General features: G+C 44.3%; 1 protein-coding gene across 4 annotated transcripts; it reads right to left on the bottom strand.

Moving 5' to 3' along the window:
- Nucleotides 1-1,003: 1,003 nt before the first annotated feature.
- LOC142582479 (cytochrome P450 3A41-like) lies at nt 1,004-26,516 on the bottom strand. Of its 4 annotated transcripts, XM_075692246.1 has the most exons (16): nt 26,099-26,508; nt 25,429-25,583; nt 19,384-19,480; nt 18,858-18,910; nt 15,984-16,080; nt 15,352-15,468; nt 13,973-14,061; nt 12,381-12,526; nt 11,213-11,328; nt 10,505-10,646; nt 8,893-9,053; nt 8,387-8,413; nt 6,269-6,360; nt 3,136-3,279; nt 2,030-2,192; nt 1,004-1,204 (listed from the first exon to the last, which is right to left on the bottom strand). In XM_075692246.1, the coding sequence occupies exons 1-16, from the start codon at nt 26,414-26,416 to the stop codon at nt 1,115-1,117; spliced, it is 2,007 nt and encodes a 668-aa protein (XP_075548361.1). In that variant the 5' UTR covers nt 26,417-26,508; the 3' UTR covers nt 1,004-1,114. The 4 variants fall into 4 exon arrangements, with proteins under 4 accessions (XP_075548361.1, XP_075548364.1, XP_075548363.1 ...); XM_075692249.1 differs by lacking the exon at nt 3,136-3,279 and having other exon boundaries at nt 26,099-26,516; XM_075692248.1 differs by lacking the exon at nt 8,387-8,413 and having other exon boundaries at nt 26,099-26,505.
- Between the last annotated feature and the right edge of the window lie 790 nt (nt 26,517-27,306).

Consider the following 27,306-nt stretch of genomic DNA (forward strand, 5'->3'; position numbering starts at 1 on the left):
TTACTTTTTCTTTTAATGAAATAACTGGTAACGTGTCGGCTTTCAATTACTTCCACTTGGTTCAGTTTCTTTTTTTTTCTATTTTGCACCCCCGTCGTCAGTTTCCCTTTCCATATCGCTATATTTCTAGTGAGTACTAATTTCAAGCAACTTTCGTTGGTTCAAACGACTTGAGCTATTGTGAAGCTTTTAAATTGATTTGCTATTTTGAAAGCAAACATCTCGTCTTTATAAGGCAGCAGGTATTCGCATTATGACCGTCTACGTTAAACTGCAGAATCGACGGGCGCTTAGCACTATGTATATCCGCCTTCACAATAATTCGTTTTACAGCGAAGCTGTTCATGCGGACCCTGTGCAGTGGTTGTCCGACTTCGCTAAAAAGGGACACGTGACCTAGCGGGAGAGCAAAAGACCTGAACCGGGGGAAAGAGGTTGTAGTGACCCTTTTCCCCCTGCGAGAATGCCACCTTATACGCGAATCTTATACGGTTGTCCCACGGTGCATCCTCGGCGATCGAGCCAGATAGGCATTGAATTTATCGACGATTGATTCCACCCTGCCTCGAAAGAAACAAATGGTATGCTGGCGGTTTGCGGCCAGCGAAGAGTGCCCTGTGATTGAAACGCGATACTAGGAGCGCGTGGCTGCCGGCACTTCTTGCGCCCAACAAGAAGTGCCGGCAGCCACGTCAATCGTCAAAACGACTGCAACACCCGCATCTGCAGTGGTACGCCTTGCGAACAATGTACGGAGCTTCGGATTAGTGGTTTCGCACATTCCATCCCAGCTACAACTATGGGAAGACCACGAGTAGTGCGAACTCCTGAGGAAGAAGCTATCTTAGAGCGTCAGCGAGAGTTGGCTCGTGAACGGGCTCGTCGTCGCAGGGCCGACATCGAGTTGCGCGCGCGAGACGCAAAAACACATCGGCGGCGTCGGAATGAAGAAGCTTGCATGATGTAACACTCGGTGTAAATAACAAAAGCTTCGCTGTTCGACTCTCTTCACGAACTGGAAAGGGCAGTTATATTTTTTATTTTCGTCTTTGTGAAATGCGAAACATGCTAACTCATTAATGTATCATATAGACGATACGCATGTAATACGCCACTAAATGTTGTCGCGCCCCCGCTTTCGTATTCCAACAGTGATATCTTCCACGTTCAGAACGGCGTGTCCTTTTCGAATCTTCAGAGGAACCTACACAAAGAAGAAAAAAAAACGAAGGGACGTTAGGAGTATATGCAAACACTTAGGCGTGAAAAATTGTCGCAACAATAAGCTGCGTCCTGCGCTGGCCAATGTTACTGTGCGCAAATGAAGCACTCTACGAGTTAATTACAGTTTAAAACTCAGCCGGAAAAGATACTTCCGGTGATGGCATGTTCAATTATTCAGGCAGTAAAGAGAAACGTCTGTCATAGTACGCTTAGCAAATCTTATTTTCTGGGTGCCTTCATATCAGTGCATATGGGGCCGAATCCATAAAAGTTTTCGTTCGTAAGTGCTACGCGTGTTTGCCACTGGCTGACCGTATCCTCTAATAATATAGCGACATCAAGATTGGTGGGCATATGCCTTCACGAACAGTCCTATAGCTTGATAATTTCTTCACAAACACGGGTCGAGTAGTTTCTTAGCGTCCTTTCTTTTTTTTTTCAGGAAAGTTACGCTATATGCAAACTGAATCGTTTAGCTTATTTCTAACTACATTAACCTTTAATGAAAATGAAATGCTCACGTTATTGCGCGCCTTAATTTAATAGCTAAATGCAGCACCTACTTCAGTCAAGAAAACGTTCAAACGCAATAAGATATACAGAAAACCATGACCATTTAGTTGTACATAGAATATGAATATACATACGTTTTGAAGCACTATACCGCAGTAAGAGAACTGACTAAAAGTACGACAAAAATGCTGGTCTAGATTAAGTGCGGATCACCGATCGTACAACGAGACACTGCTGACAACACAATAGCTTGGGGTGTCCGAGGACTCTTGCAACTTTGACACGTGGTTACCTGCGTTTTGTCCGCGCGCACGAACTCGACGTTGTGCACCGAGTGGAGCAAGCAGAGCTTGACCGCCTGAAGCGCGAACCGCATCCCAATGCAGTTTCTTGGGCCAGCACCAAAAGGAAGGTAGGTGTAGGGCCGTATAGAGCCTACGTTGTCTTTTCTGAACCTGCACGGTGCAAGAGAGCAGTATGACAGCGTTGTGTGTGATGCAGCCGGGGCACCAGTACGAAGCATTCGTGCATGGATTGTAACGTTATCAGATCAGATAGAAGGGTCCACGGGTTGGGCGGTCCCCAAAAATGGCAGCTACACGATGCCCATATCACATTTTTCTGTCACTTAGGAATGTACGAAAGGCACCTCGAGTTTGTGATTGGGTTGCTATAAGTGAGCTTATACACGTCCCGGAAAGTGCCAGTGATCAGCAGTCAAGATTTTATATTCGCTCTTAAAGGTTGTTGCTGAGAAGAAATCGCAGAGAATTCCGAACAACTGGCGAGTGCTGGCTTGCCAACAAGGAAAAAAGAGCGCTTGCTGATGCAAATCGCTGGAGCGGCTAACATGTTTGTACTCGGCTCCTTGCGGTGTGCCTGTGCAGAAGCTGCAATCAAGATCGTATGCTTGCGATAAACGTCTCCACGCTTGCCACGATGTGCACCCGTGAGCAAATTCATACGCGCAAATTAAAACTGACGCATCTTCCGGAAAGTTCGCGATTTCAAGTTGGTACCGAAGTCCCCAATTTTAAGTAGAGGGGAAATCGGTGTTATCGCGGTATCCCTGGTTTGTACAGTTCCGCTCAACGTAGTAGGTGGAATTCTACAGAAAAACGGTGGTTATGGTTCACATAGTGCATGGTTATGGTTTATACAGCGTTAGTGTTGTATTACAGATTGCGCCTGGTTGTCCTTCGTCCTTCATCCATTGGCGCTGTTTTCGCCTGCTGCAATAAGGAAACCTGCGGTTACAGTAGCGCTTACCGCGCCATCTGTCGACAAATTAGACGTTTCAGCGTCGAAAGTCAAATTTCACAATAACAGCACTCATTAACAACGTGGCATCGAAATTTGGGTAGATGAAATCAGGTATATGGTACGCGCTGTCATCACCTCTCTGGTTTGAAAGCATCCGGTTCAGGGAAAAATTCTGGGTCATGATGCATAGCGTAAATAGGAACGGCGACAACGCAGTTCTTGGGTATCTTGATTCCGGTTTCTCCCAGCACGTAGTCTTCACACGCAGCTCGTTCGATCCTGGTGAAAGTAGGCAACAAATAACCAAAAAATGAGGATTCAGAACCGGAGTTCTGGTTTCTGTAGAAGTTTTGCCCAGTAAAGACATATAACGTAGTGGCGCTAGCCTATAGCAAGATCGAGAGAACAAGGTTAAGAATATACAGGAAGGTTAAACAGTGGGAATACATTTGGCTACCTGCCTTACCTGAGGATAAAAGGAATTAAATAATTTAATGAGAAAAAATTACAGTGACAGAAAAAAGAACATATTGTGATGCAACGTGCAGCGTACATGTTAAGGGACACGCGGTGTAATCACTATCGCGCGCTTAAACTTGCAGGCGCCGCGTAGAAAGCTTTTCACTGCAACACCAAACCGACGAAAGTTGGCAAATGAGAAAGGGAGCATTGATGAAGTGTGAACAAAACCACGGAAAGTATTCGGAGAAAAACTGTACCTACTGCGAAATACCGAGCACGCAAGCGCCTGTGCTCTTATAAGCGTAGAGCACCCAGCTACAACTTTGAATATTTTTTCATATCAAGCACCTGCTGTAAGCATATTTCTCTGAGGCTTTAAAGGTTGTCTCATTGGGATAGTAAATGATCATTCGAGAGATTGTACTAGGTCATTAGCATAACTGTACATAAGGCATTGACACCGGATGAAGTGGAAACTTGAAAAAGATCGGTATGGGCTGAATGCCTTAAAGAAGACTTTGTTCCGTCCTCATTGTAAGTGGAAAGAAACAGTTTCAAATTTACTTTGGTGAAGAAAACATGTTCGGACAACTTGAGCGGAATTAAAAAAAAGCTCGGAAGGACAATCGCGGCGCTAACCAGAAAGGTTAAGGGTGTTGCTGAAGTAATAAGTTCACAAACAGCGAAGACTGACTGCAAACAAAGCGGAAATGCACAGTAGATATACACAAGGTATACAGAGTTTAAGTAATCTATCGTACAAGTAGAATCAAGAGTTGAGAATGAAGATAAAACGCACGACAGAGAAGCAAATGTCCAAATGTAAAAGTTTAAATTCTATGTTACTTGCTATGGCATAAAAGTCCTACACTACACCACACTTTCGACTAGCCGTTAACGCACTCGATACTCGATAAGTAAGAGCGCATGAAATACCTGCAACGAACAAAAAACAGCGCACGCCCGAAAATGGAGACAAAGGCAGTGCCGACAGCCCGTATTCGTGTCAAATATGCACAAATAAGCCCTAACCTCAAATACTGCTGGAGTTGACGAAGAAACTGGCTATATTGAAGCTGCTAGCTGCACAAGTTGTCAACAGTTGAGGCAGCATACATATAAAGAAAAAAGGGAGAGAAGGCACCTGCTCTCATAGCGAGGCTCAGGAAGAGAATAGTATGAAAGCCCTTTGAATTGAAAGACGGCTCAAATCCTCATCGATAGAAACGTCACACTGCAAACCAAAAAGCGATATTGCTTGATCAGAGAGAGTAAAACTTGTGAGAGGAAACGTAAGAGATGTCGGCCTGAGGCCATTTAGCCTGTTATACTATGCCCAGAGCAAAGAGGAAACTTGTCTTAAAGGCCAGTGAGTATCGTTATCTCATCCCAACTAGAAACGGTAAGTTTACTGCTTTTGAAAATATCAGATGTCTTTGAAGCGAAGTGTGCGGCGGATCTTTAAATCATTTATTTCAATTTGCCGATATGTGAATATCTCTCTTCGTTTACTGAATGGTAAACTAAATTCGAAGTGTTCATGTTTCCAGACTCAATTTACAGCGATACGAAATTCCAAGACGATATGCATCCAGATTAGTTTTATTAAGAATAAATAATTTATAGGCTTCTGAGCGCTTTTCTGTACGTAATTCTGAGGCACACGAGCAGTTGAACTGCCGCTGCTAATGACTGGAATGAGAGATACCTGGGTGTCATTACAAACTAAACCCCGAAGCTTCGGGATCATAACCTCACTTACGCTGCATCTGTTATGGTAACAGTACTAATATTATGGAAACTACTTATATAGTGCACTATTTTCTGCAACAATCCGCCCAAGTCTTTCTCGGAGGGAAAAAGAATTTAAATTAATTGAATCACGCAGAAAACAGTAGGATTCTTATCGACGATATACATGACGACGCTTTGGCAAAGAAGAGAGTGAACGTAATAAAATGTTTGAAATGACTGCCAAATGAACGTAAAATTTTTGAAATGCATGTTACTGACAGATGTGTCACCAACAGCTGTTTTAAAGATATATATAATTTTTGAACGCATGCAATGCAAGTTCGCAAAAAAAAAAAAAGAACGTAGACGACTTAAACATACATGCTGACGAAAAAAGTTCGCTGTGTAGTTTTAATACATGTCTCTCTTTTTGCGCGTGTTTGTGTGTGCACATGTCTGGTATGCTCCTCCGTTATTCTTTCTTCCTTTTTTTTATTGCGTAGACAAGGCGCATACCGTTACGGAAACAATACAGCTCCGAGTTCGCACTTCGCCTTGTCTGTTTTGTCGCTCGAAACGTTTATTATTATTATTATTTTTATTCCGCCTTTAAGCAGCGCGTCTAGCCACGCTGTCGCTGAAGCGAACGCGCCCCCTGTTTAAGCACTCCGCACGCAGGAAACCGCGTCACCATTCCATCCGGTGTGACGACACGCACGACAATCGTCCACTGCGAAAGAGGCTCCTTCAGATGTGAGAAAAAGTGCGCGATGCAGTGCCGAGCGTTGCAGGTTTTAATTCCCAAACGATATTGCTATCCGCACCCGGGTTTGGCCTATCCTGTTTGCCAAACTTGCCGCGATCCCACGAAATGCCGTCACTATTAACAATCCAGTAAAAAAGGAGCCAAGAAACCTAATCGAAGCGACTTTTTGTTAAGCTCGTTGCTTCGCGGTGAATAAAAAATACCGTTGTGCGCAGGAAGGAGAGACAAGGAACGTGGTGTACAGCTGACCGCTGGACTATATCATTATGCAACTCCTTCAAATTGTTATTTCTCGCAGCATCGTACCTCGTACCGGGTGGGTACAGCCGCAGTGTTTCCGACACAATGCAGTGAAGGTACTCCAGCTTAGAGACGACGTCAAGACTGGGCTCCGGTCCCTGCGTTGAGAAATTCACATAGCGCGTTAGGATAAGTATCGGCACACTTCTGCTTAGTGGCTACTATATTTCGTCACACTGAACAAATTTGACATTGAATGGGCCATTGTTCTTGTTTGTTCTTGCTCTTGGCAGCCAGCTACAGCTGTTGCGAAAGCGTTAAACGTCTTGAGTGTTTGCGCAGCGCACCGCTTGCCGAATCAGCCCGCTCAACCCATTGATAATCAGCGTAGAAGCAGCGAAGAAGACAGTGCGCGCACAGCTCTGATTTCACACAACTTTATTATTATTATTATTATTATTATTATTATTATTATTATTATTATTATTATTATTATTATTATTATTATTATTATTATTATTATTATTATTATTATTATTATTATTATTATTATTATTATTATTATTATTATTATTATTATTATCGTGGTCATCGTCGTCGTCGTACGTTTGAGAACATATATGCAATGATAAGTAAGAAAAAAGTTAGGGAGGCAGGGAATTTAATCATGCTCAGCCAGGTTGGCTACCTTGCGCAGGGAAAGATGCAAAAGAAAGTAAAATTATTGCTTTGTATTCTATTCGTGTACACATTTTATGCTCTGTTAAAATCTGTAGTCATGAAATTATTATTCTTTTTTTTTTATGTGTGCACGCGTTTGTGTGAGAGCTTGCACTGTTATTCCTGTGCATTGGTTTGCCGAATGCGCCAGTACCATGAACCCTCGAGGTTGTCCGGGCACTTCAATAAACACATTTGATTTGTTGATTGATTGATTGATTGATTGATTGATTGATTGATTGATTGATTGATTGATTGATTGATTGATTGATTGATTGATTGATTGATTGATTGATTGATTGATTGATTGAAACAGCAAAGTGCTTCGATCGATCAGTCGCGCGGCAATTTTGCATGCATTTGGGCTTCTTTCACGCTCGGAAAAAACATTTTTATGTAGCACGTACTGAGCAGCATAAAGCTGTATCGGGAGTTTTTCATGCCGCTCTGCAAGTTTATCACTGGAACTTTTCATCTAATTATAATATTTCAGAAATTGATTACTCAGTTAAGACTAATTATCTAATTAGACGGAATCAAAAAATAATTTGGGTATCTCCAAGCGATAGCAAACAACATTACCTTGGTTCTGTCCAGCTACGTGGCATTCGCATATTTTTGAACTCTGGCTAACGTTAACAGGGACACCCTGTATATCCTGAGGAATGCTTGCCTACGGACGCGGAACAAAAACTTCGCTTAAAAAAAATAAGCTGATACGTAATCGTGTCATGTCACTCCCACCACTGACTCCCAAAAACCGTAGCTATAAATGAGATCAGTAACTTTGGAGAGTCATGCGCTAGCATAACGTCGTTGACATTGTCCAGTAAAGAGTTATACGGAATCTCAAAAGAGAGGCGAAGGAAAAAAAGACGTCATTGGTGGGAGCGACATGACGTGATTACATGTACATGATTACATGATACATATGAGTCTGCTATACTTCAATAAAGAAATTGTTGGAAGTCAGCTCTGTGTGTGTGTTCTCTTCTTCTGTGCTTGCCCTGTGTGTTGCGCTGTTCGAAAATCGAGAAATTCAAGCTACGCAGAACAAAGCGAGTACGTAGAGACCGAGGCGAGCAAACAACGTGACAGGTTAGACGTATGTTACGCAGCGAACTTGGTGAGTTTTTCGACATCAATGCACAAAGGGAATAAATACATTGTGTCAAGTTTCGTTTTTCTTTTTTTATGAGAAAGGTCTCGCCATATCGCGAACAAGCGGAGTCGAAACGGTCCACTGTACGAGAGACACAGACCACAGAGAACAAAGCGATCATGTAGAGGACGGGGCGAGCAAACTGCGCGACAGATTCTGTGTACCTTATGCATAGAGCATGTTGAGTTTTGCAACACCGATGAATAAAAAGGTAACATACATTTTGTGGCAAGCAGCACAAAGAACCTCAGCATTTCTTTTTTTTTTTTCGCAGCATGCATGCGCAAGTCTTTCGTTGTTACCTGTTTTAGCGAGTGACTCAGTTTGTCCTGTAAAAAAAAAAAAAAAAAACAGGGAGGGATTCTTGCGTAGCACTTCTTTGAGCCCGAACAAAAACGGCAATGTGAAAAGTAATTCGTTCGGTTCATGTTTGTGGAGTCTTTTTTTTTTCAGACACTATATATACCTCGTTATTTTAGCGACATTCTATACTTTGCCCCTTTAATTCTATTTTCACTTGAACACACGTCGATAGCAACCATATACCTGCTATATAGGAAGACCGTATGGATGCATGGAGTTAAAAGGGGAAAAAATAATAATAGTGAATGGAACACGGTGACATACTCGTATTCCAGAATCTCACTTAATAGCACGTTTCATTACCCAAAAGTTTTCCATATATATTACCTTAGCGTAACTGTTCACCCTGAATCGTTACTATAAGGATGAGTTGGACGCCTTTTACGCGACCGTCGAGCTTGGGCACTTATAAGCAAAATTTATTTTACGACGCACGTTTCCTTACGTGGTTCGCAAAGCATTCGTCCACTTCTTTCCGTAGCTTGTCCTGCGCGTCAGGATGTACGGCCAGCAAGTAAGCGGCGAAGGCCACCGTCGACGAAGTAGTGTCCTGACCGGCCAGGAAGAAGAGCACGCACTGCGCCAGCGCTTCGTCTTCCGTCATTCCTGTGGGAGCCGTCGTCAATTTCAACAGCGTGACTATTTATTAGTGCCGGGCAAAACGCTACAATTTCTTTACTGGCGGGCGAATGCTAACGATCAAAATAAAAAAGAATGATAAGCTTCTACTGAATTACATTTCTGTCCCCAAATGCCGACAAGTAATAAGTGATGAGTGTATTATATTTTGATGTGGGATGCTTTTAAGACAGGGACAGAGTGTAAGGCACACAGATAAACAAACTGGAACGCTGTGTGCCTTACTCGCTCCCTAGTCTGTGTGCTTAATTTGTCCCTTCCTTAAACGCGCACCTCACCGCAGTATGCAATTCCAACCAGCCCAAAAAGCAGAACTCTTAAAATACATTTTATTGTTATTCAGTAAACATGGATAATGTGTTTCTAGTACACGTTAGTTTTCTTCACTTTTTTTTTCGAGTAACAAAAACGCGAAGCGCTACACTATACCCGTACGGGCTAGTTGGGGCTCGAATGAATCCCCACCCTAACTCTTGTGCATTTGAACACGACTTCGCTTGCTTTCACGATGAACAAAAAGGATAGGCTGCATGTATTGGCGTGTTCACGTATTCGTGTGCGTTCGGCTGCTATAAATGATAATGGGACTTCAACCGAATTTCGTAGTACCCATTGCGAGCACCACAATCGTGTTTTAGATGGATCTGAAATAATGTCCTCTCTCGTGCAATACATGCACTAAGCATACCATAGCAGCCAAGGATCTCCACGTCGAGTCTTTTATTAACAAAGGGTGCTAAGTGAAGAGAATTTGGCGAAGTTCTTTCTCTTTTTTTTTTTTGCGGTCGCGACTATACCACGTGCCGGTCGTGCATCACGAGCCGTAGGACAAAAATCAAATGGAAGTAAGAGTACAAGGAATTTCAGCAAGGTGCCATCGAATTGTAATAAAAAAGGAAAGCTGGCGTGCTACGGAATGAAGAGGGGGGGAAATGCTTTGGTGAATTTCTCTGTCTTTTCGTAGATCACTCTATATGGCTGAAGTGCTGCGCTTCGCACTGGCATCTAAAAGACAAGCGGCAAGCGATTAGCAACGCTTTCCCATAGATGGCTTCGCAAGGAGAAGGGTCGCGTCTTTTCTCCAGCTGCACGAAGACGACGTCGGTATAAGAGAATAGAATACTTCATAACATTTCGTAAAAAGGACATAACTTTTCTTCTGCTATCACTGTATATATTGGCTAGTAGGATTTAATGTCCCATTTTCTACCTTTCTACCTTTTTTCTACCTGCGCCCAAAGTTCAGCACACGAGCGTGTGTTTCATTCGCACCCATCGGTATGCAGGCGAAACATCAAACCGAACCTGCGACTTCGTGCCCAGTAGCGCAAAGCCTTAGACAGTGAGATTCTGCGCTTGCTCTTGTGTGCATCTATATCACGATTATCAGTAAGGAAATAAATAGTCACCCCACGAACCTTTGGCACCGAACGTCGCCGTGGACATCTCTTCCGAGCCGATGTCGAAAATCGCGCTCTCCGTCTCCGACGAGCCCTCGGTGGAAGGTTGGAGGCAACCTTTGTGCGCCTCCATCATCAGCTGAAGGAAGTCTTCGTGGAACTGCGGCGCAAAAAAAACTCGGAACTGTACATTTTTATCGTGCTGTTGACAATATCCGTTAAAATTCTTCAAGCTCATGAAACAACTCAGTTCAGTCACCATTAAGAAGAGTGCCATTTGCCTAGAGCATCATACATCTTCATGAGAATAAAAGTTATCGATTCATTCATTCATTCATTCATTCATTCATTCATTCATTCATTCATTCATTCATTCATTCATTCATTCATTCATTCATTGAAATGTAGAAGCAGCAATGGCAGTTCAAGTTTTCGAAACAAGATTGGTTGATCTATTCAGGTGAAATTTGAAATATTGGCAACCACTGCATCACCGGCATCTCCTGGAAGAATAGTGTGTTCACTGATGAGATAGAGATATATAACTTAATTGTTGCTCAGCAAATTGTCGCAGTGATCAGAGGATGACCACATAGGAGGTGCTCTGAAAACGTTCTGGCAAGCAAGCACTTTCCACAAAGGTGCTTAAACAGTCGATAATAATAAAAATACGTTTAACTTAAGAAATAATAATAATTAAAAAAGGAAACAAAAGCAAAACTATACCTGACTGTGCGCTTGCCTGTTCCGCATAATTCCTTGGCATACTTTCTTGAAGTAGCCAAAAGGATCGTCGTTCCGTATCTTGATCTTCAGCGCTCTCAACACACCCGGAAACAGCACTGCAAAAGCGTTTTTTTTTTTTTGTCATTGTGAATCCAAACTACTGGCCTTTCGTTTTTGACGGCAGCGCTGCCATCGAAAATTTATTCGACCTGAGTAAATGAATTTTTGCGCACCGCTCATATTTTTTTTTCTTATCTAGTTATTGAAAAACTGGCGTGCATATTTACATGCTCGAGTTGATAACCTCGAGCAATCATTCACAAGCATTTAAGTTGGAGCTCACAAAGCAGCCAGTTTAGAAGAAGTGTGAACAGTAATGGTAACCACAAAATGCGTTTTGAATAGGACCGTCACAAAACGAGGCGCACGAGGTGGGCATTAACAATAATATATACCTAAAAATCATGAGACCACACTTGAATATTCTTGTTGACTGCGAATGTAGCATTTTAGTATAAAATATGACGATCTTTAGAAGAAGAGTTGAAACAGGAGCGTCAAATTTGTTTAAGCTTCGGCAGTAACATGTGCGTCTGAATAACTTTGGTAGCCTTTCGCTGCAGATTTCGTGGGTTGTATTTCTCAATGACTAACGGTCTGGCTCTAAGCTTCAGGTGCCATAACACTAGTCGTGCTGTGTTGGCAGGAGTTTTACGTGTGTCTTGTTCTACAGAACTACATAGAAACGTGCACAGGTGGTCTGCATCGCTGTGACCACCTGCGAGTCTTCGAATGCACACGCTTTGTCCGGGTGTGGCGAGTTTCCATACATGCTTCTGTTGTTAGTAGCACCTGTCCCGACTGTTTTGCTTCTTGACAGTTCTATCCATAGCGCTTTAGGCAATCACTCTCTTTCAACAAGTAGACCAAAATAATTTATTTATTAAATTGTTAATCACTTCATTTCAAAGAACTCCGTACTGGAACAGGATAGGATAGTGCCTGCTTGGTTCCATAAGTTATAACTACGGGTAGAATAAATAGAAACGCATAAAGTAAATGTATAAAGTGCGTTAAGTGAAACAAATGCCTCAACGAATGAAAAACACGCTACATGGTAACTACACCATTGGTTCAGGTACCGCTGTAAAGGTAAGAAAGAACGCACCCGCAAAGACCAGCTTGGGAGTGATTTTCACGGAGAACGCCTTTCGAGCCTCGGTCACAAAATCGTTGGTGGTGTCCGTGTGCGAATCCAGCTTCGTCCCAAATGCGCATGTGGCAATCACATCCAAAGTGTAGTGACCATAGAACCTGCAAGTTATTAAGGTAAGTCGCCTTAGCATCTTTAGCGTTTCTGGTTTACGTTACCGCGTTTCGGCTGCGTGCCAGCATAGCACGTGCGAGCTAAAACAGGTTCGTGCACGGCGCAGGTTAGTCTACTTGCACACTTTATGTGACATTGAAGGAAAAGCTACTGGGGCGGAACTTCTACGCTTGTGTTACTGCGCCAAGTTGTCTGGCAAAGTTTGACAGCGCTTTCCGTTTCTTGGAACAGACAGCGTATCTTCTACTTGCGACGGTTTTGCATTTGTCAAAACTCGGAAAAGAAAAGCTAGGAAAATAGTCATATTTAACACTAAGTATAGTTTATTGTATGTCTTAAATTAATATTCGCGCTTTAGTAAATAAGATGCTTATGTTTTGTGTCTCCTACCTTAACTAACGCTAATGACGCTTTATAGAACTACATTCAGGACTGCTCTTACTTGCGCGTGCTTGGCTGTGTATTTCTCTTCATTGCCACGGAAAGTTATCCGCGAGTATTATTATTATCATTTGTTTTGAACACATATATACAATTAACAGGAAAGGGAAAGCGAGGAGCAGGCTGGCAACTGCCACTGGAACGGGCACAACGCCTGCCTACTCTTCAGAAGGGAGGTGACAGCAACACAGAAATGGAAGATAGGAAGGAGGGGAGGAAACAGGAAAGGAAGAGCAACAGGAGAAATCTAAAGACTAAAGTAGAACACAGTACAGATCACATACAGTGATCACTGAAGGTCACGCTACTACAAAATGTTGAATAGATTAGTTTAGACGCTACAAACGTAAACCTAAGTTAGTTAACCCTAGAAAAGTAAGTAGGGCGCGATGAGCCTGATCACGTCGAGACACAAAACCACTGGGGTACAAACATTCGTTGTGTGTCGTACACCGCAGGCGAAGGAGATGATAGTTTCTCACTAGCGACATGCGCTGCGCACTGAAAGCGGGACACTCAAATATAAGGTGCTGAAGTGTCTCGCAGCAGCTGTAAGTAAAAACCACTTTTGCTGCTTTATACCACAAGCACACTACCATACACACATGGTTGTTTATCGAAATTAAAAACTGATGTCTTTGCATTTTTTCGGCCAAGTTCACTATGCACAACAAGGTTTCATTTCTATAAGAAAAACCCATGTTTTTTTTCTCTTCCTCGCAAAGCCCATGGCGGCCGTCCTACAACAAGAATAGCACGTTCGCCACGAACGTCATTGTGCGAGGTTGCAGGTGCCGTCTGACGTAGCGTGGAAGAGGTCTATAAATTACACCACACAGGAGACATGGCAGAAGATAGCACTTCCGTTTGCATGGTTTGTATGCTAGTACATTTACTGCGGTACATTTACTGCGGTACATTTACTGACTTATCCTTCCGTCGAAAATTGTCCTTTTAATCAACTCATTGTGACAATTTGAGCTTGTACTCACTGCTTAACATCGACGTCCTCAGCCTTTTCCGCAGCGTTCCTCAGGTGCCGACACGTCACTTTTGCGCATTCTTGAATCAAAGAGTTCATCTGCATGGAATTTTGCGGTAATGGTTGACGATAGTAATATTCACAAAGATACCCTCAGATTTCTTACGTGTCTAAAAGAGCCATTTGGTTTCAGTGTTTGACGCGTCATTCTCGTTGGCAAAATGTTATATACCTAGATAGTGTCTTAATACTGGGAAATCTGTTTTGTACGTGAACATCTTTCGTCGCTGCCCATTAAATTTCATGCCTTCTTTTACATGCAACCTACTTCATGCTCACATTGTGAAGGGGCCCTGAGCTACAGTCTTCGAATATTGTAAGTATACCTTCAGAGCCGCCAGATCGTGGTGAACATGTTGCTTTATCGCCAACCATATCCGTATTACCAACTTACAAGCGGCAGAAAACTTGCCTTGATATAGCAGACTCTAAAAGGCCAACCTTCCCACCTTCGTCACTTAAAAATAAAGACTATATTTCCTCCTCAAAATAAGGCAACCGTTACCGAAAGTTACATTAAAGGAAAACCAGAATTTCAAGCCGATGCTTTTGGTGGCAGCGCATCCTCGTCGTCGTCCATCCTTGGTCCCCATCTTGGTCCCGATCTTTCGCAAATGTGGCAACAACCACAAACCGACCAGCCCCAAAATACGTTATTAATGCACGTAGCAATATAGCTCTAAGGATCAGGCTATCTAGAGGAGTCTTTCAGTCGCAACGACTGTCCGATGCCTGCCGGCAGACAGCAGGTAGCGACGTTTAGCGATCAAAAACGAAAAACTGAAATGAACTGCTGAGCCAGTGTATGACCCATCATGGGTATACGCTCCAACGAGCAAGGGAACGCGAGTATTTCACGCCAGCTTTCAGCGTACGTGGATAAACTGGAATGAAAAGCGCAAAACAGAAGGTATTCTTCTTGCCTTTTCCAATATTCCATGAAAAAACAGCTAAAATATTCTTGGAGGAAGGGATTCCTGAAGCTATACCATCATATGAGCAATACATTTTGAAAAAAAGTGTCGCGGGGCCTGTTTAACCAAACCCCATACTTGAAACAAAGGGCTAGGCCGTGACCATTGTCTCAACGTCGTGTTCGTGTGTCGATTTGTTCGGGGCTAAAAGTAGCAGAGTCGTTTCTTAGCTCGTTGGTGCTCTAATATAAATCGCAGCTGAGTTAGAGTCTTCTGGTATACACCGTGGGACGAACAGCAGTCGCTGGTACTTTTCTGACAGTCAGCAACGCTAAATATAGACGAGGATAAATAAACGTACTCAAATATGAACTTCCTTCAACTCGCCGAAGTTTCCCAATACTATTGCTGATACCTTTCTTAGCTTGCCAGTCGAAAATGCCGGGCTTGCCGCAGGACGTATTCTCCTCCAACGCTCCACGGGTGCGAAGACCATCATGTTGTTGAGCATGGCATTGTCGAACTGTCGTTGCTGTGAATACGTACCAAAAAAAGATAATTTTGCCTTTCCAGAATTGATGGTGTTCACACTGAATAACACCCAGCAACGTTCCCATTTGCTCAGTGTATACAATGTCCTTTGGTTGTTTTCTGTCGTTATTGTTTGTGCGTATGGACATTACTCGCACTCGGTCTTGCTGCTTGCATATTTTTTTTTTACTTTCATACTTGGTACTTTTAATGGACATTGTTCGCACTTAGTTATCCTGCCTTAATTTCATTTTTTTCGTAACATTTTATAAATCCGCATTCTCTGTTTCTCTGAAAACTATATTGTTCTTTTCATTATGCCCCCTACCCCCTTATTAAAAACCCCAATTGAGGGCCCTTTGCATAAAATAAATAAATAAGTATTAAGTCTCAATCATGGTCATGCCATCCTCATCTTAATTGTTTCGACGTCACCGCTCCAGTACTACTTGTCCGCCTCCATGATGTATACTCAAACTTTTCCCCATACTTATGCCTCAAGATTGCTATTCTTACCCTTCTATTCGGAAACAGATGGAAGTCCTTAACGAGAACCTGTTTCACAAGCTCTGGGTCCGACACCATTAGCGCAGGCATGCCACCTTCGTAGATGCTGCAATGCAGAGCAAAGTGCCCACTCATTTCTGTTCTTTTATGGTCAAAACAGTGCAATGGTATGTATGTGTATGGTTATGTTGAACAAAGCTATCGCCTTGCCTGTTAAAGATTCTCATATATAGCGAAGAAATATTGAGTGTTATGGTTGAGGAATAGCCGACCATCCAAAAGTATAGGCACTAAGATTTCCTGCCTTTGACCGAAATTACCTAGAGCTCTTTTTTGAATTGGCATGAATAAATCAGAAGACAAAGGCGTGGCAAGTTCGTGCCGGCTACTCTTTGGCACAGGGGAAATGTGGTAATATCTCCCAAGTGAAAGAACAACAAAAAGACAAAGAAGCGCACCATAAGGTGTGAAATGAATGAATGTGTGATGTTTATTGGCGCAAGGGCCAAGTGTGGCCAAAGAGCGCCATGACAGTGGTAACGAGTTCGCAGTGGGGCGATGAGTTCTGTGAAGTTGATGTGACGTGGCTGTAAAGGGGCCTGAAATAGTTGCTGTAAATTGCGTAAAATCTGCGTGTAATAAGATTCTGGCAATGACTAATGACGTGTACTATGAGAATTAAAATGCATTGCGAAATAATGATGCAATATACAAAATATGTGAGATGCTAAAGTTGGATAGAGCACTACTGCCTCACCAGACCCCTTGAAACACAAGGGCCTATAGGCATGTGCCATACAAAACAACTATCATAGCTGCATCCTCTGGAGAGAGGATGTGTTGCGAATTTAATGGGCTGTTAACATGTAGGACAACGTCATCCAAGAAAGCGAGCACTGCCTCGGTCTTAAAAAGCTGTTCTTTACCAAGAAACATAGCCGGATGAAGAGGGACACAATAGCGGTATGCAAGAGGAAAATATTTCCTCCTGTCTCCTGTCTCCTGTCTCCTGTCTCCTGTTTCCTCCTGTTTCCTCCACTCCAAGAAGACGTGGAGGACGGTCAGCCCTTCACCACATCTACCACAGGTTGGAGGCTCGTTACCAGTCAAGAGAAAGTTATGAGTGCCAAACGTGTGTCCCATTCTGAGTCGAGTGAATAGGACATCTGTTCTTCGATTTTCGTAGTTGGGGGCCAGAACCCTAACTTCGGCTTAATCACATGAAGCATATTGCTCATTTCAGCATTCCACAAGCGTTGCCAGTGGGTTCGCAGTTTGTTTCGTAGGAAAGGCTTCATGTCTGTGTCAGGAACAGCAGCAGAAAGAATACCTTGCGATGCTATTGATTTAGCGATTTCGTCGGTAAGCACATTGCCTTCGATTCCTCTATGGCCAGGAACCCAGCATATTACTACATGTCTACGAGATAAATAAATGTTGCACAAAATTGAGTAAAGTTCAATAAAAGCAGGATTTGTATGTTTTTTAAAGACATTAACGCTTTTACAAGGCTTAACCATAAAGTGTCAAACAATACGAACACTGAAAACACAGAATGGCACAAGAAAAGAAACATGCTTTGAAAAAGAAAAAGAAATGCAACACATAATATCATTCATACCTGACCAAAGCCTTACATTCTGTTTATATCCTAATACTACTCAACAATATACTGGCCTCCAACAAAACTTTTACCACGTTCTCATTTCTTTAACGTTATAGCAACATTATTGAAGAGTTTTTGTCAGCTGTGGTCCGAACAGCGTATTTTTACTCATTAGCAACATCCTTATTTCCACATCGGACGATTGCTTAGCATAGTCTTTATGACACTCCAAAAGCTGTACGTCCTCGCCTCCATTTCCATGCTCTTAGTGTATGCTTTTAGCACGATCAAGTAGGTGGGGTCCATTCACAAAAGTTGGATAAGTGTTTAACATTTCTTTACTTCTCTCAAAATATAAAATTCAATTAAGGATTCAGGATAATAAGAATCATAAGTCCTAGAATTTACGTTGTAGATTGTTATGTTGCTATTGTAGGGCATGTATTCATTAAAACGCAAAGCTCTTGATGTATTCACCACCTTGGCAACAAATTACGGGCTTTTCTTTCCCCCCCCCCTTTCTTTTTCAGGCTGAAAAGAAGAAGTTGCGAGTTGACTAAGTGATGGCAAAATGAGAACTTTGAATTTTAGCGTGCGCTTTGGTGGCTTTTTAGATCGTAAAATTTCGGCCGCGGTACATGATAATTGTTTAATTGCCTATCCTGCGAAATTTGGAAATAGGCGAAATTCATTTGAGTGTGTTGCGGATTCTCATGAGCCTATATTCTAAAATAACCAATAGACCACTCTGTGTCTATATTTTTTTCCGTCTGCACGTTTGCGGCGTCGAATTCGAATGACGTAGGGAAGTGCGGTGTAACTGAAGGAAGCAGGAAGAGTGCTCGTCTCTGAGAACATGGTCGCCGAACACTGCGATCGATGCGATATCCTCCCCTTCCCGAGTTGTTGGCTTGATTATGGCGTAAAGTCAGAAGACCTCGTTGTCCGGATTGACCGGGCTTCAGAAGCGGTGACGGACATTACGTATATAGAGCGTATAACTCAGAGCATCGCGTTTTCCTCTATGAAACCTCTCCCTCTGTTATTTCTTCAGCCATTTATAGAAAACGCTGCCAACATGTGCCGTGCGCTCTCGTGACCAGCATTTCGTTTTCCTCTCTGGATTCGCGGGAAACGCGAACCGTTTGCTTGCTCATATTTTTACACGTGGTACATGCTTAATGTGAAATAATGAGCACTGACCGATTGCACCAGCATACTTGTAATAAATGAGCGTTCGTCGACAGGCTGAAAGGAATGTACAAGACTAAACTCACCCAAAGACCCGGCCCATCTTCTGGCACCTTTCTTGATCGCCGAGACATATTGGCTGAAATGAAGATGCCCTATTTAGTCGAATCCATGTGTGCCCGAACTGGGAAGGTCAAACACATCCTTAATGTTCTTCAGAATGTAAGACGTGCACAGAAACTGGCTCAAATCAGTCTTACAAGGACGTCCGTGCAACTTAACTGCGACGCAAGTCTCATATTTTCTGTTTAATTTGTATTTAGGAAAATTCGAGCCTGTTCTGCACTTTCCGCTAAGGTATCACTAACACAACTTGACTTGAATAGAACTTGAATAGAAGTCGCGGGTAATCCACTTTCTTATATATATATATATATATATATATATATATATATATATATATATATATATATATATATATATATATATATATATATATATATATATATATATATATGTGTGTGTGTGTGTGTGTGTAGTTTGTTTACGTATTTCTTTTCTTTTTAACATGAAAAGCAAATTAAGATGAGTGAGACAAGCCAAAAAGTCTACCTTCATGACCAGTCTTAGGATGGGACCAAGGACAACGGACAACTTCTCGTGAACAACGCCTTGATCCTTCCAGAAGTTCCTGTTTCTCGCGGCATATCTGAAAATACGTATGCGCTTGATAATAGCACCTTGACCGTCATTGGCGCGCAAAACAAACACATGTGTACACTTCGTTTTCCTTCAGGTAAGATTAGTTCTTTGAACAAATACCGCTTTTGAACGAATAGGTGCGAGAGAGTTATCGTGGCGCGCTCACCACTCGTCATTCGAATCGGATGTCCGTACATTGTTGCGCAAGGCCAATGATGATTGTACCAAGCCTGGCTGCTCACCTCCAAACTCTATGCCATTAAAGAACTTCGGCTTATCAGATATCCGCAAGCGATGACGGCGAAATCAAAATCCTTTGCCTTAATAATTTCCCTTACGTTTCGGCCTGCCGCCCGATTCTCTCAAGCATGTCATTTTTGGGGCGTCCACATCGTGTGTTATGGGTGAGAACGCAATGTCCGAAACTGAAGCGGAAGCCATGCTAGGGGAGTGCGAGACATACTATATTCTGTAGTTTGTTCAAGGCAACTTTGAAGGAGAGCGTGAAAGATTCCATGTTTCACAGCGCCTCAAAAATGCCAGGTCGTACCTGTTATTTTTCTTTCTTTTTTGACCGACCGTGTAACTACGACGTCGTGTGGCCTGGCGGAAGCGAGTATACGCGCAAAAAGCTCTGAAGGTACTCACGGGTAACCCTCTCAACCTCTCTAATTTCTCATTCGGACGCAGTTCGACGTCCAACCTAACCTAACCTAATTTAACCTAACCTTTGTTGGCAGGAGTGGGGACAGAATGAAAAGAGTCTGCAAAATCAGGTGAGTTTTTTTTTTCGCTAAGAATGCAGAACAGATTACTTCTTTGCGCAGTCGCGTCGTGTGTATACGCGCTTCCGCCAGACCCCACGACATCGTGTGAGTACGGTAATTCTTTTTCCCCATGGGTAAATAATATGACAACCAGATAAGGATTAGTACGAAAGTGGAACCATATCACACAGATATAAGCCCAACATGACACAGATATATATATATATATATATATATATATATATATATATATATATATAAGTCCGCGAGATGCGGCGGCCGCAGTAAAAAATAAAACCTGTGACCTCTTGCTGAGCAGCAAAACGTCATTGCCGCTATAGCTACCTCGACCAGTGAATCGAGATCACGCAGAAAAATATTAGAAAGATGGATATAGCAATAACCCACCAGCGTATAAAGCGACAAGGTAGGTTTTGGCTCGCTTACCTATATAGCAGGAAACACGCTGCAGCCACTAGTATGACGCAGTCAACTAGACTCGAAAGAAACATCACGATTGAAAGTTCTCGCAAAGAACTGTCTTCTTTGTTCGCACGGATGATCACATGCAGCGCGGCAAGATGCGATTCCCAGGCAAAGACGACTACAAGTGCAGGACGGTGTTGGAGGTGCCCTTACATGTCTTCAAATTCAAGCGAACACTGTCGATTCGGTCATGGGAAATCCGATTAGGCACGCCCGAGACAACACCGGCAGACAAATATGTTGTTGCTCACGGCATAGAAACAAGCCACGAGAGCTGGCGCGAGCCCCGATAGGGGTGGCTATCGTTTTTGTCCTCGCCTTTGACTGATACCAGATATTGCCAACACCGCCCACAGGTTGGACAACTCTCGGAACCTTTCACCCATGGCGGCTTGCTAGTATACATTCGAGGGCATGTGGTCTGCGACGGAGCCCGCGTTCATGTTTTCTTCATGCGTCATTTGCTACGAAAATATCATGCCATGCACTGCCACTGCATGGTGGGATGCCACGGCCCCGGGTTTCCGGGCCTTGTTCCACTGCTATATATTAGCGTGAGTGATCACGAGTACAGGCGCGTGTCATGTAAATCGATTACTGGACGTAAAAATATGTGAGTAGAGATCAATCACTGCTCACGCCTTCTTTTTTTCTCGATACTTTTCGCTGTCAATTATTTTATCTATATACTTGAGCACTCAGGCTTCTGAATAGGTACTTGAAAGTACCGCAGTCACGCAAACTGCCGATAGGGAGAAAGAGATCAGGAGAAAGGAGGTCGACCAGACGCTTCCGACGTGTACAGTGCATAAAAAAGGCGCATGCATAATCGCCCACTGCACTGTCTGGTACAAGATGGTAATAAAAAGGACATCAAGCTTACTGTGCGACCTTTCAGAATCATATAGCGCAATTGAAGAGAAGCTGTTCCTTCTGAGCAGTCAGTTGCATTAAGAATTTCAGTTGCCTGAAATTAAACTATACGTGCACACTCTAAAACGTTGCCCGCATATGAGTCCCCGTTATCAACGCTTTGAGCACTTGCGACGCTTTCGAGCATTTGCTTAAGGAACTTTTAGCAAAGATCGTGCTTCGCTTACAGGCCTTTAACTTCGCTTAGCGATGGAAACGCGATACTCGTACAACGTGACGGACGACGCACTTCCTTGCACCACCGGTGGCCGCCGGTGGTGCAAAGAATTTTTTCGGTGCATCGTAACTGCATTCGGCCTCCTCCGCGATCACCGGTGGTGCAGAAAGCGCCGGCTGCCATGCTATCTGAGTGTCGCGTTTCAGTCGCTAAGCACTGTATACGTGAGCCAATGTTACTATATCGAGATGGCTGACTGGGCTAGTTAGTAATCCATACTAAATGTGAACAGCGCAAGAGGCAACGCGGTGAAGGAAACGAGAGGGAACAAGCGCTGACTTCCAAATGGCGATCTATAAATTATTGAGTTTTACGTGCCAAAACCACGATTTGATTACGAGGCACGCCGTAGTGGGGACTCCGTATCAATTCTGACCAACAGGGGATCTTTAACGCGCCCCCAATGCGCGGGACCACGGACGTCTTTGCATTTCGCCCCCGTCGAAATGCGGCCGCTGCGGCCGGGATTCGATCCCGCGACCTCGTGCTTAGCAGCGCAACACCATAGCCGCTAAGACACCGCGGTGAGTAATGATCATTTATCCACAGGTACGCAATGTATATACATGTTTACTAAACACTACATGAAAAAGTTTACATGAAAAAAAGAAGACATCCCAAACACCTGGTCAATCATTGTCACTCGCTGCGCATGATTCCTTCTTACGAGAATCTGATTTCTTTATTATATAGGGCTGCCGACGGCTTCCTAACACAGGAGGACTGCTCCCGGCCGAGCCATTTGTGCTGCTTTTTACGCGTGGTTGTTCGTCCCTAAATTCGCAAATCACTGCGGCTCGCTCGAAGTGAGGGGGCACAGATTCTTGGCAGAAGGAAGCATGGGCAGCGGGCGACAGTGTTTGACCAGAGTTCTTATGAGGTGCTTATATATATATATATATATATATATATATATATATATATATATATATATATATATATATATATATATATATATATCGTGCGAATTTCTTAACAAGCAAACAAGGCCCTTATTCACAAATTCTTTTGGGCCGTAAGTGCTCTTTGTCACTGGCTGTCCGAGTTCTCTAATGACGTGTCCAGCATAACGTAGAGACGTTTTTATGAGGTAATCACTGGGCCGATCTTAATGTAAATTGTTATAATTTAGAGAGAAAGTTAAGTTCTAGTGATTGATGAAGCGGAATTTTAATTTAAGGCCTGAATATTTAAATAAATTTTCGAAGATTACTAAGTTTCGGAATGTGTATAAAATTATATTTACTACCGAGGGGTATACGAACCTACAACGTCAATTGTAGACTGCGGCAAAGAAGTTACAAAAAAAAAACGTATTCGCAGCTTTTTGATATTCATTCAAAGTGAACGTCGTAGTATCTGCAGGGCTCTTTGTCAGCGCATGAAACAAGTCATCCTTACCATTGTCTGCTTTGACTGCGCACAACCTACCTACGCCATAACTTGAGCCCGCAGACTAGCGTGTACGCAATGCCATAGGCGTCTCATACAGACGAACGGCTATACTATCGCACGACAAAGGGCTTTTATTCACTCGCGGTTTAATGTGTCACATTGTCCCACAAGCGCGCAGCGTATGTATACATTTTAGGCATGGCACATAAAGCGCTTTGTTCGTTCTGAAACAAGCGTCACTACATCTGCACACGCGAAAACCCGAAGCTTCTACATGAAGCACAAAATAGTCGATCACCTTTCTTTATTTATTTATTTCTTACCTTCTTTCTTGCGACACAGTGTTCAGTTCCTCATCGCTTTCAATTTAGCTATCTTGTCGTTTTATAGTACAGTTGCTTTCCCTCTGCATCAGTGCGTGCATTGTAATGATTTTAACTATATAGAGCTCTTTTAGGACGATATAATCAGCAGTTTTATATTGGTGCGCACAGAAAGGGACACTGAAGGAATAATAAGTTAAGCTGTATTGCAGTCAATTGCGCTTATTAAATAGCTCGGTATTTCGATACATTGAAACGGCCACATTAACATGAAATGAGGCTTGGAAATGCCGAAAGAACGCAAGAACGAAAGGCTCATGGCGACGCTGCCCGGAAGTTAGCACACCGACTCGCCGTGACGTCACTGATTTCGACAGCGTCTACACGGTGTCTCGCTCATCGGCTAAGGACGACCACATAGTCTGAAAGAACCAAAGACTCAATCAAGGAAGTTTCTACTACTCTGCCTGCGCCAGAATGGCCCAGATACGACGATATAATTTGAAATCCGCGATGTCACACTGAAGCACAAGCGTGAAATTCAAAAGGAAATGTGGCCTTCACTTTCACCACTAACGATAAGCCATCTTCCACCAAACGAATGAAAATACCCTCACTTCCTCCTCGAATAACGTGTACTGCTAGAGCGCCCGCTTTCCACTATACGAAAATACACATAACACCGACACTGAAATCGACCAGATACTTTAGCGGTTTGATTAAATGAACAGAGGTTACGTTTAGGGCTGCGATAAGAATGAGTGTGATTGGGCTTTGTAATCAGTAAACAAGGTCTAAAACTACGTAACTAAGTTATTGAAGGAACATTCTAACGACAAGAACGACACGATCTTTCCTCTAGTTGCCGCGATTTGTGAGGAAAGATATTAAGCGCTTTAAGAAGCAGATGCGTTTTTATCCAATATTGCATCAGGACATAGCCGTTTGACAATCGCCATCTCAATAATTTAGAAATTCCGTGATTCCTTCTTGCAGGGACATCCAAACGGCACAGTCGAATGTGCAGTTCGCTATTCTTTAGAGAAGAGGCTGTTGCTCGCTCCAGCCGCATTGCGCCCTGGTCACCGGCTTGAATTTGCGCTGCAGGACTTCGTCGAATTTCTCCAGCGGACACGGGTCGGCGCAGCCTTCGACGGGAATGCTCGTCACATGTTGGTTGTTCGCCTTGTAAAAGAGCCTGACGTATCTTTCGGCGGTCGCCTCAGATGCGCCGCTCTTAGCGAACACCTCGATAATGACAGCGGCTCCGTAGGGGGGCCTGCCACTCAACGTGCCGTTCATGCCCAGAATGGCGCCGGCGACGTTCATGTCGTGGTACGAGAAGAGCGTTATCTTAGGCCCCTTGTTAGTGTCATCCTTTCCTTGCGTGAGCATCAAGCCACCGCCGGCATATTTGGGTTTCATGCTTGTCACGAAATCTCTGAGCAAGGCGCCCGCCATGTTGTCCTTCTGATACTTTCCGATCATCTCAACCAGCTTCTCGTTGAGCCAACCGAGCTGGCGCAGGTGCTTCGTAGCCCACTCGGGCAGTGGCAGGCCATTCTCGCGGTTCACGAACAGGGCGTCCACGACTCGCGAAGTGGCCGCGAACCGCGCCACACCGGGCTCGTTGGTGACGTTGGCCGCAGCGGCCACGAAGTCGAGCAGGTTGCCTGCGGTACCGAAACTTCGCGGCACCGCTGTCGTCGGCTCGGTTTTCGTGCGAGACGAAGGCGTTTTAGATGACGGCTCGCCGACCAAAGAACAGGGCACTTCGGCGGCATACAGCGCGGTCAGGCTGTCCAGGAAGCGCGGCAGACAGAGAGTGGCGTACTTGTCCGTGCCATCCGGCGGGCTCGTGATGGGCACCGGCTGCCAGTCCTGGCCACGCTTCCATTGTCTTTCCTTGCCGACGGCTGGGTACAAGCCGTACAGGAGGATCGCGGCGCTGTCGAAGCAGCGGGGGACGGGACTGCTTCGGGCGATCACCTGCACCAGTGAGAGAAGAAGGCGGCTTTTATGGCATGCACCAGCTGGCTCCCGACTGGAGGGATAAGACGGATTATTAATTTCAAGTTCTCTCCTTAAGTGAACAAGTTCGTCAAACTTGTTCACAAGGAGCGGTAGTCAAACATATATGATGGCCTCAATGTTGCATACGAACTAAAGGTAGCGCATTAAAGTAAGGTCGCTGGGGGCTCGCCCGTTCGCCTTGGGAGTCGCGCGCGGCCCGGCGCTCCTTTCTCCCACAATGCCTTGCGCCTGACCACAAGCGGAGGGAGCGCTTGCAGCCGCCGCTGACGGTGCGCGCACACTTCTGGTAAGGTCCATTGACACTTTCATTGCTAAGAATCAAGAACAGCACGGCGTGGCCGTGCATGTACTTCTTCATACGACAACGCGCAATCTCTCAGGCTCAGAGTTCACGAATCCGGTGATATGTTGTTCCGACACAAGCGTGAGCTGTGATACAAGGTGAAGTGGCAGTCGTCCTTGGCGCTCACCTCTCGCACGTCGTAGGTGAGGAAGTGTGCGTATCGCTCACGTATCCATGTTCCGAGGGCCCACATGGTCTGGCGACCCCTGTTGGTGAGCTGCCCGCGTCCCATGGGCCAAACGTAGTGCTGGTTGGGGTCTCCGGGAAACGTCGTGAGCGAAGCGCGTTCCCCGTGACGAAACAGTACAGCAACATGCACTAGACGCAGCTGATCGCTCCCACCGACGTCTGAAGCCGTGGTCCTGTGTGGCGTCGCTTCAGTCAGCGCGATCGTCCAGACTTGAAATGCAGACAGTAGCAGTAATAGCGGAACTCGGCCCTTCATCTTACAGACGATGTGTACTGAGCGCCAGCCTTCGACCGCTTTTCCTTGAAGAGACTCGGCGACGACGGACAGCTATCCTTGCAGAATTACTCCTCACGACTTCCGTTTTGTGCGTGGCTGGTTTGAAACGCGCAGAGACGCGGGCATGTGGACCGAATGCAACCGTAGCCAATTTTGTGTCTGCTTCTTCCTCCTTTTTACCCAGATGGGGCGAAAAATACCTTTCTTCTTTCTAGTCCGCACTAATGCTTGTTTTGCTATATTTTTGATGCGAAAGTGTCAAAGGACTCATTGAGTGAAAAAGCCGGCATCTGTAGCAGCGAAACGGCACCTAATTCCCATTGGCGGCGACGCCATGGCACGAACGCGCCTCGGCGGAGCTGGGCTTAAAGGCTAGGCAGGGCTAGGCCGCATGCGAGCGATCTTGTGCGCGACTTAAAGGCTAGGCCCCATGCGAGCGATTTTGTACGGACGGTGACGAGCGACGGCTTCGAGCGGCGAAATGGGTCGTCACTTGAACATATCGCTCGGTATTGTCGCTCGATCTCTCGGTTCTGGAAATCTAGAATTCGTCACTCGTCGCCCGGAAGTGCTGTGAGCCACTAGCCAATAGCGCGAAGCCGGAACTGGATGTACTACATCACTCGAATACTACCGATCGTCACACGGAATGAGCAAACGATTGAATTTTTATACGAGCGAGAATCTACTGCAAGACCTTCAGAAATATTTTATGCTGCTTTTTACAGCAAAATACATCAACTTAAAGTAATAAAGCACGAGTCACGATAGTTTCGACGCGTATTTGCTGCCCTCATACCGGCAACACCGGGGAGACGTCGCTCAAAATCGTCGCTCGCGTGGGGTACGACTTGTATAGGCGACGAGTG

This window comes from Dermacentor variabilis, chromosome 5 (assembly GCF_050947875.1).
Source record: "Dermacentor variabilis isolate Ectoservices chromosome 5, ASM5094787v1, whole genome shotgun sequence".
NCBI classification, from domain to species: Eukaryota; Metazoa; Arthropoda; class Arachnida; order Ixodida; family Ixodidae; genus Dermacentor; species Dermacentor variabilis.

Bases quoted from the DNA above. Each gene is read 5' to 3' on its own strand.
- LOC142582479 (XM_075692246.1), bottom strand. From the start codon at position 26,416: ATGAAGGGCCGAGTTCCGCTATTACTGCTACTGTCTGCATTTCAAGTC. The intron at 9,054-10,504 runs GTTCGTGGGGTG...CGGCTCCCACAG, and splicing joins GGCGACGTTCGGTGCCAAAG to GAATGACGGAAGACGAAGCG. The intron at 3,280-6,268 runs GTACGATGCTGC...TACTTTCACCAG, and splicing joins CTGTACCCACCCGGTACGAG to GATCGAACGAGCTGCGTGTG.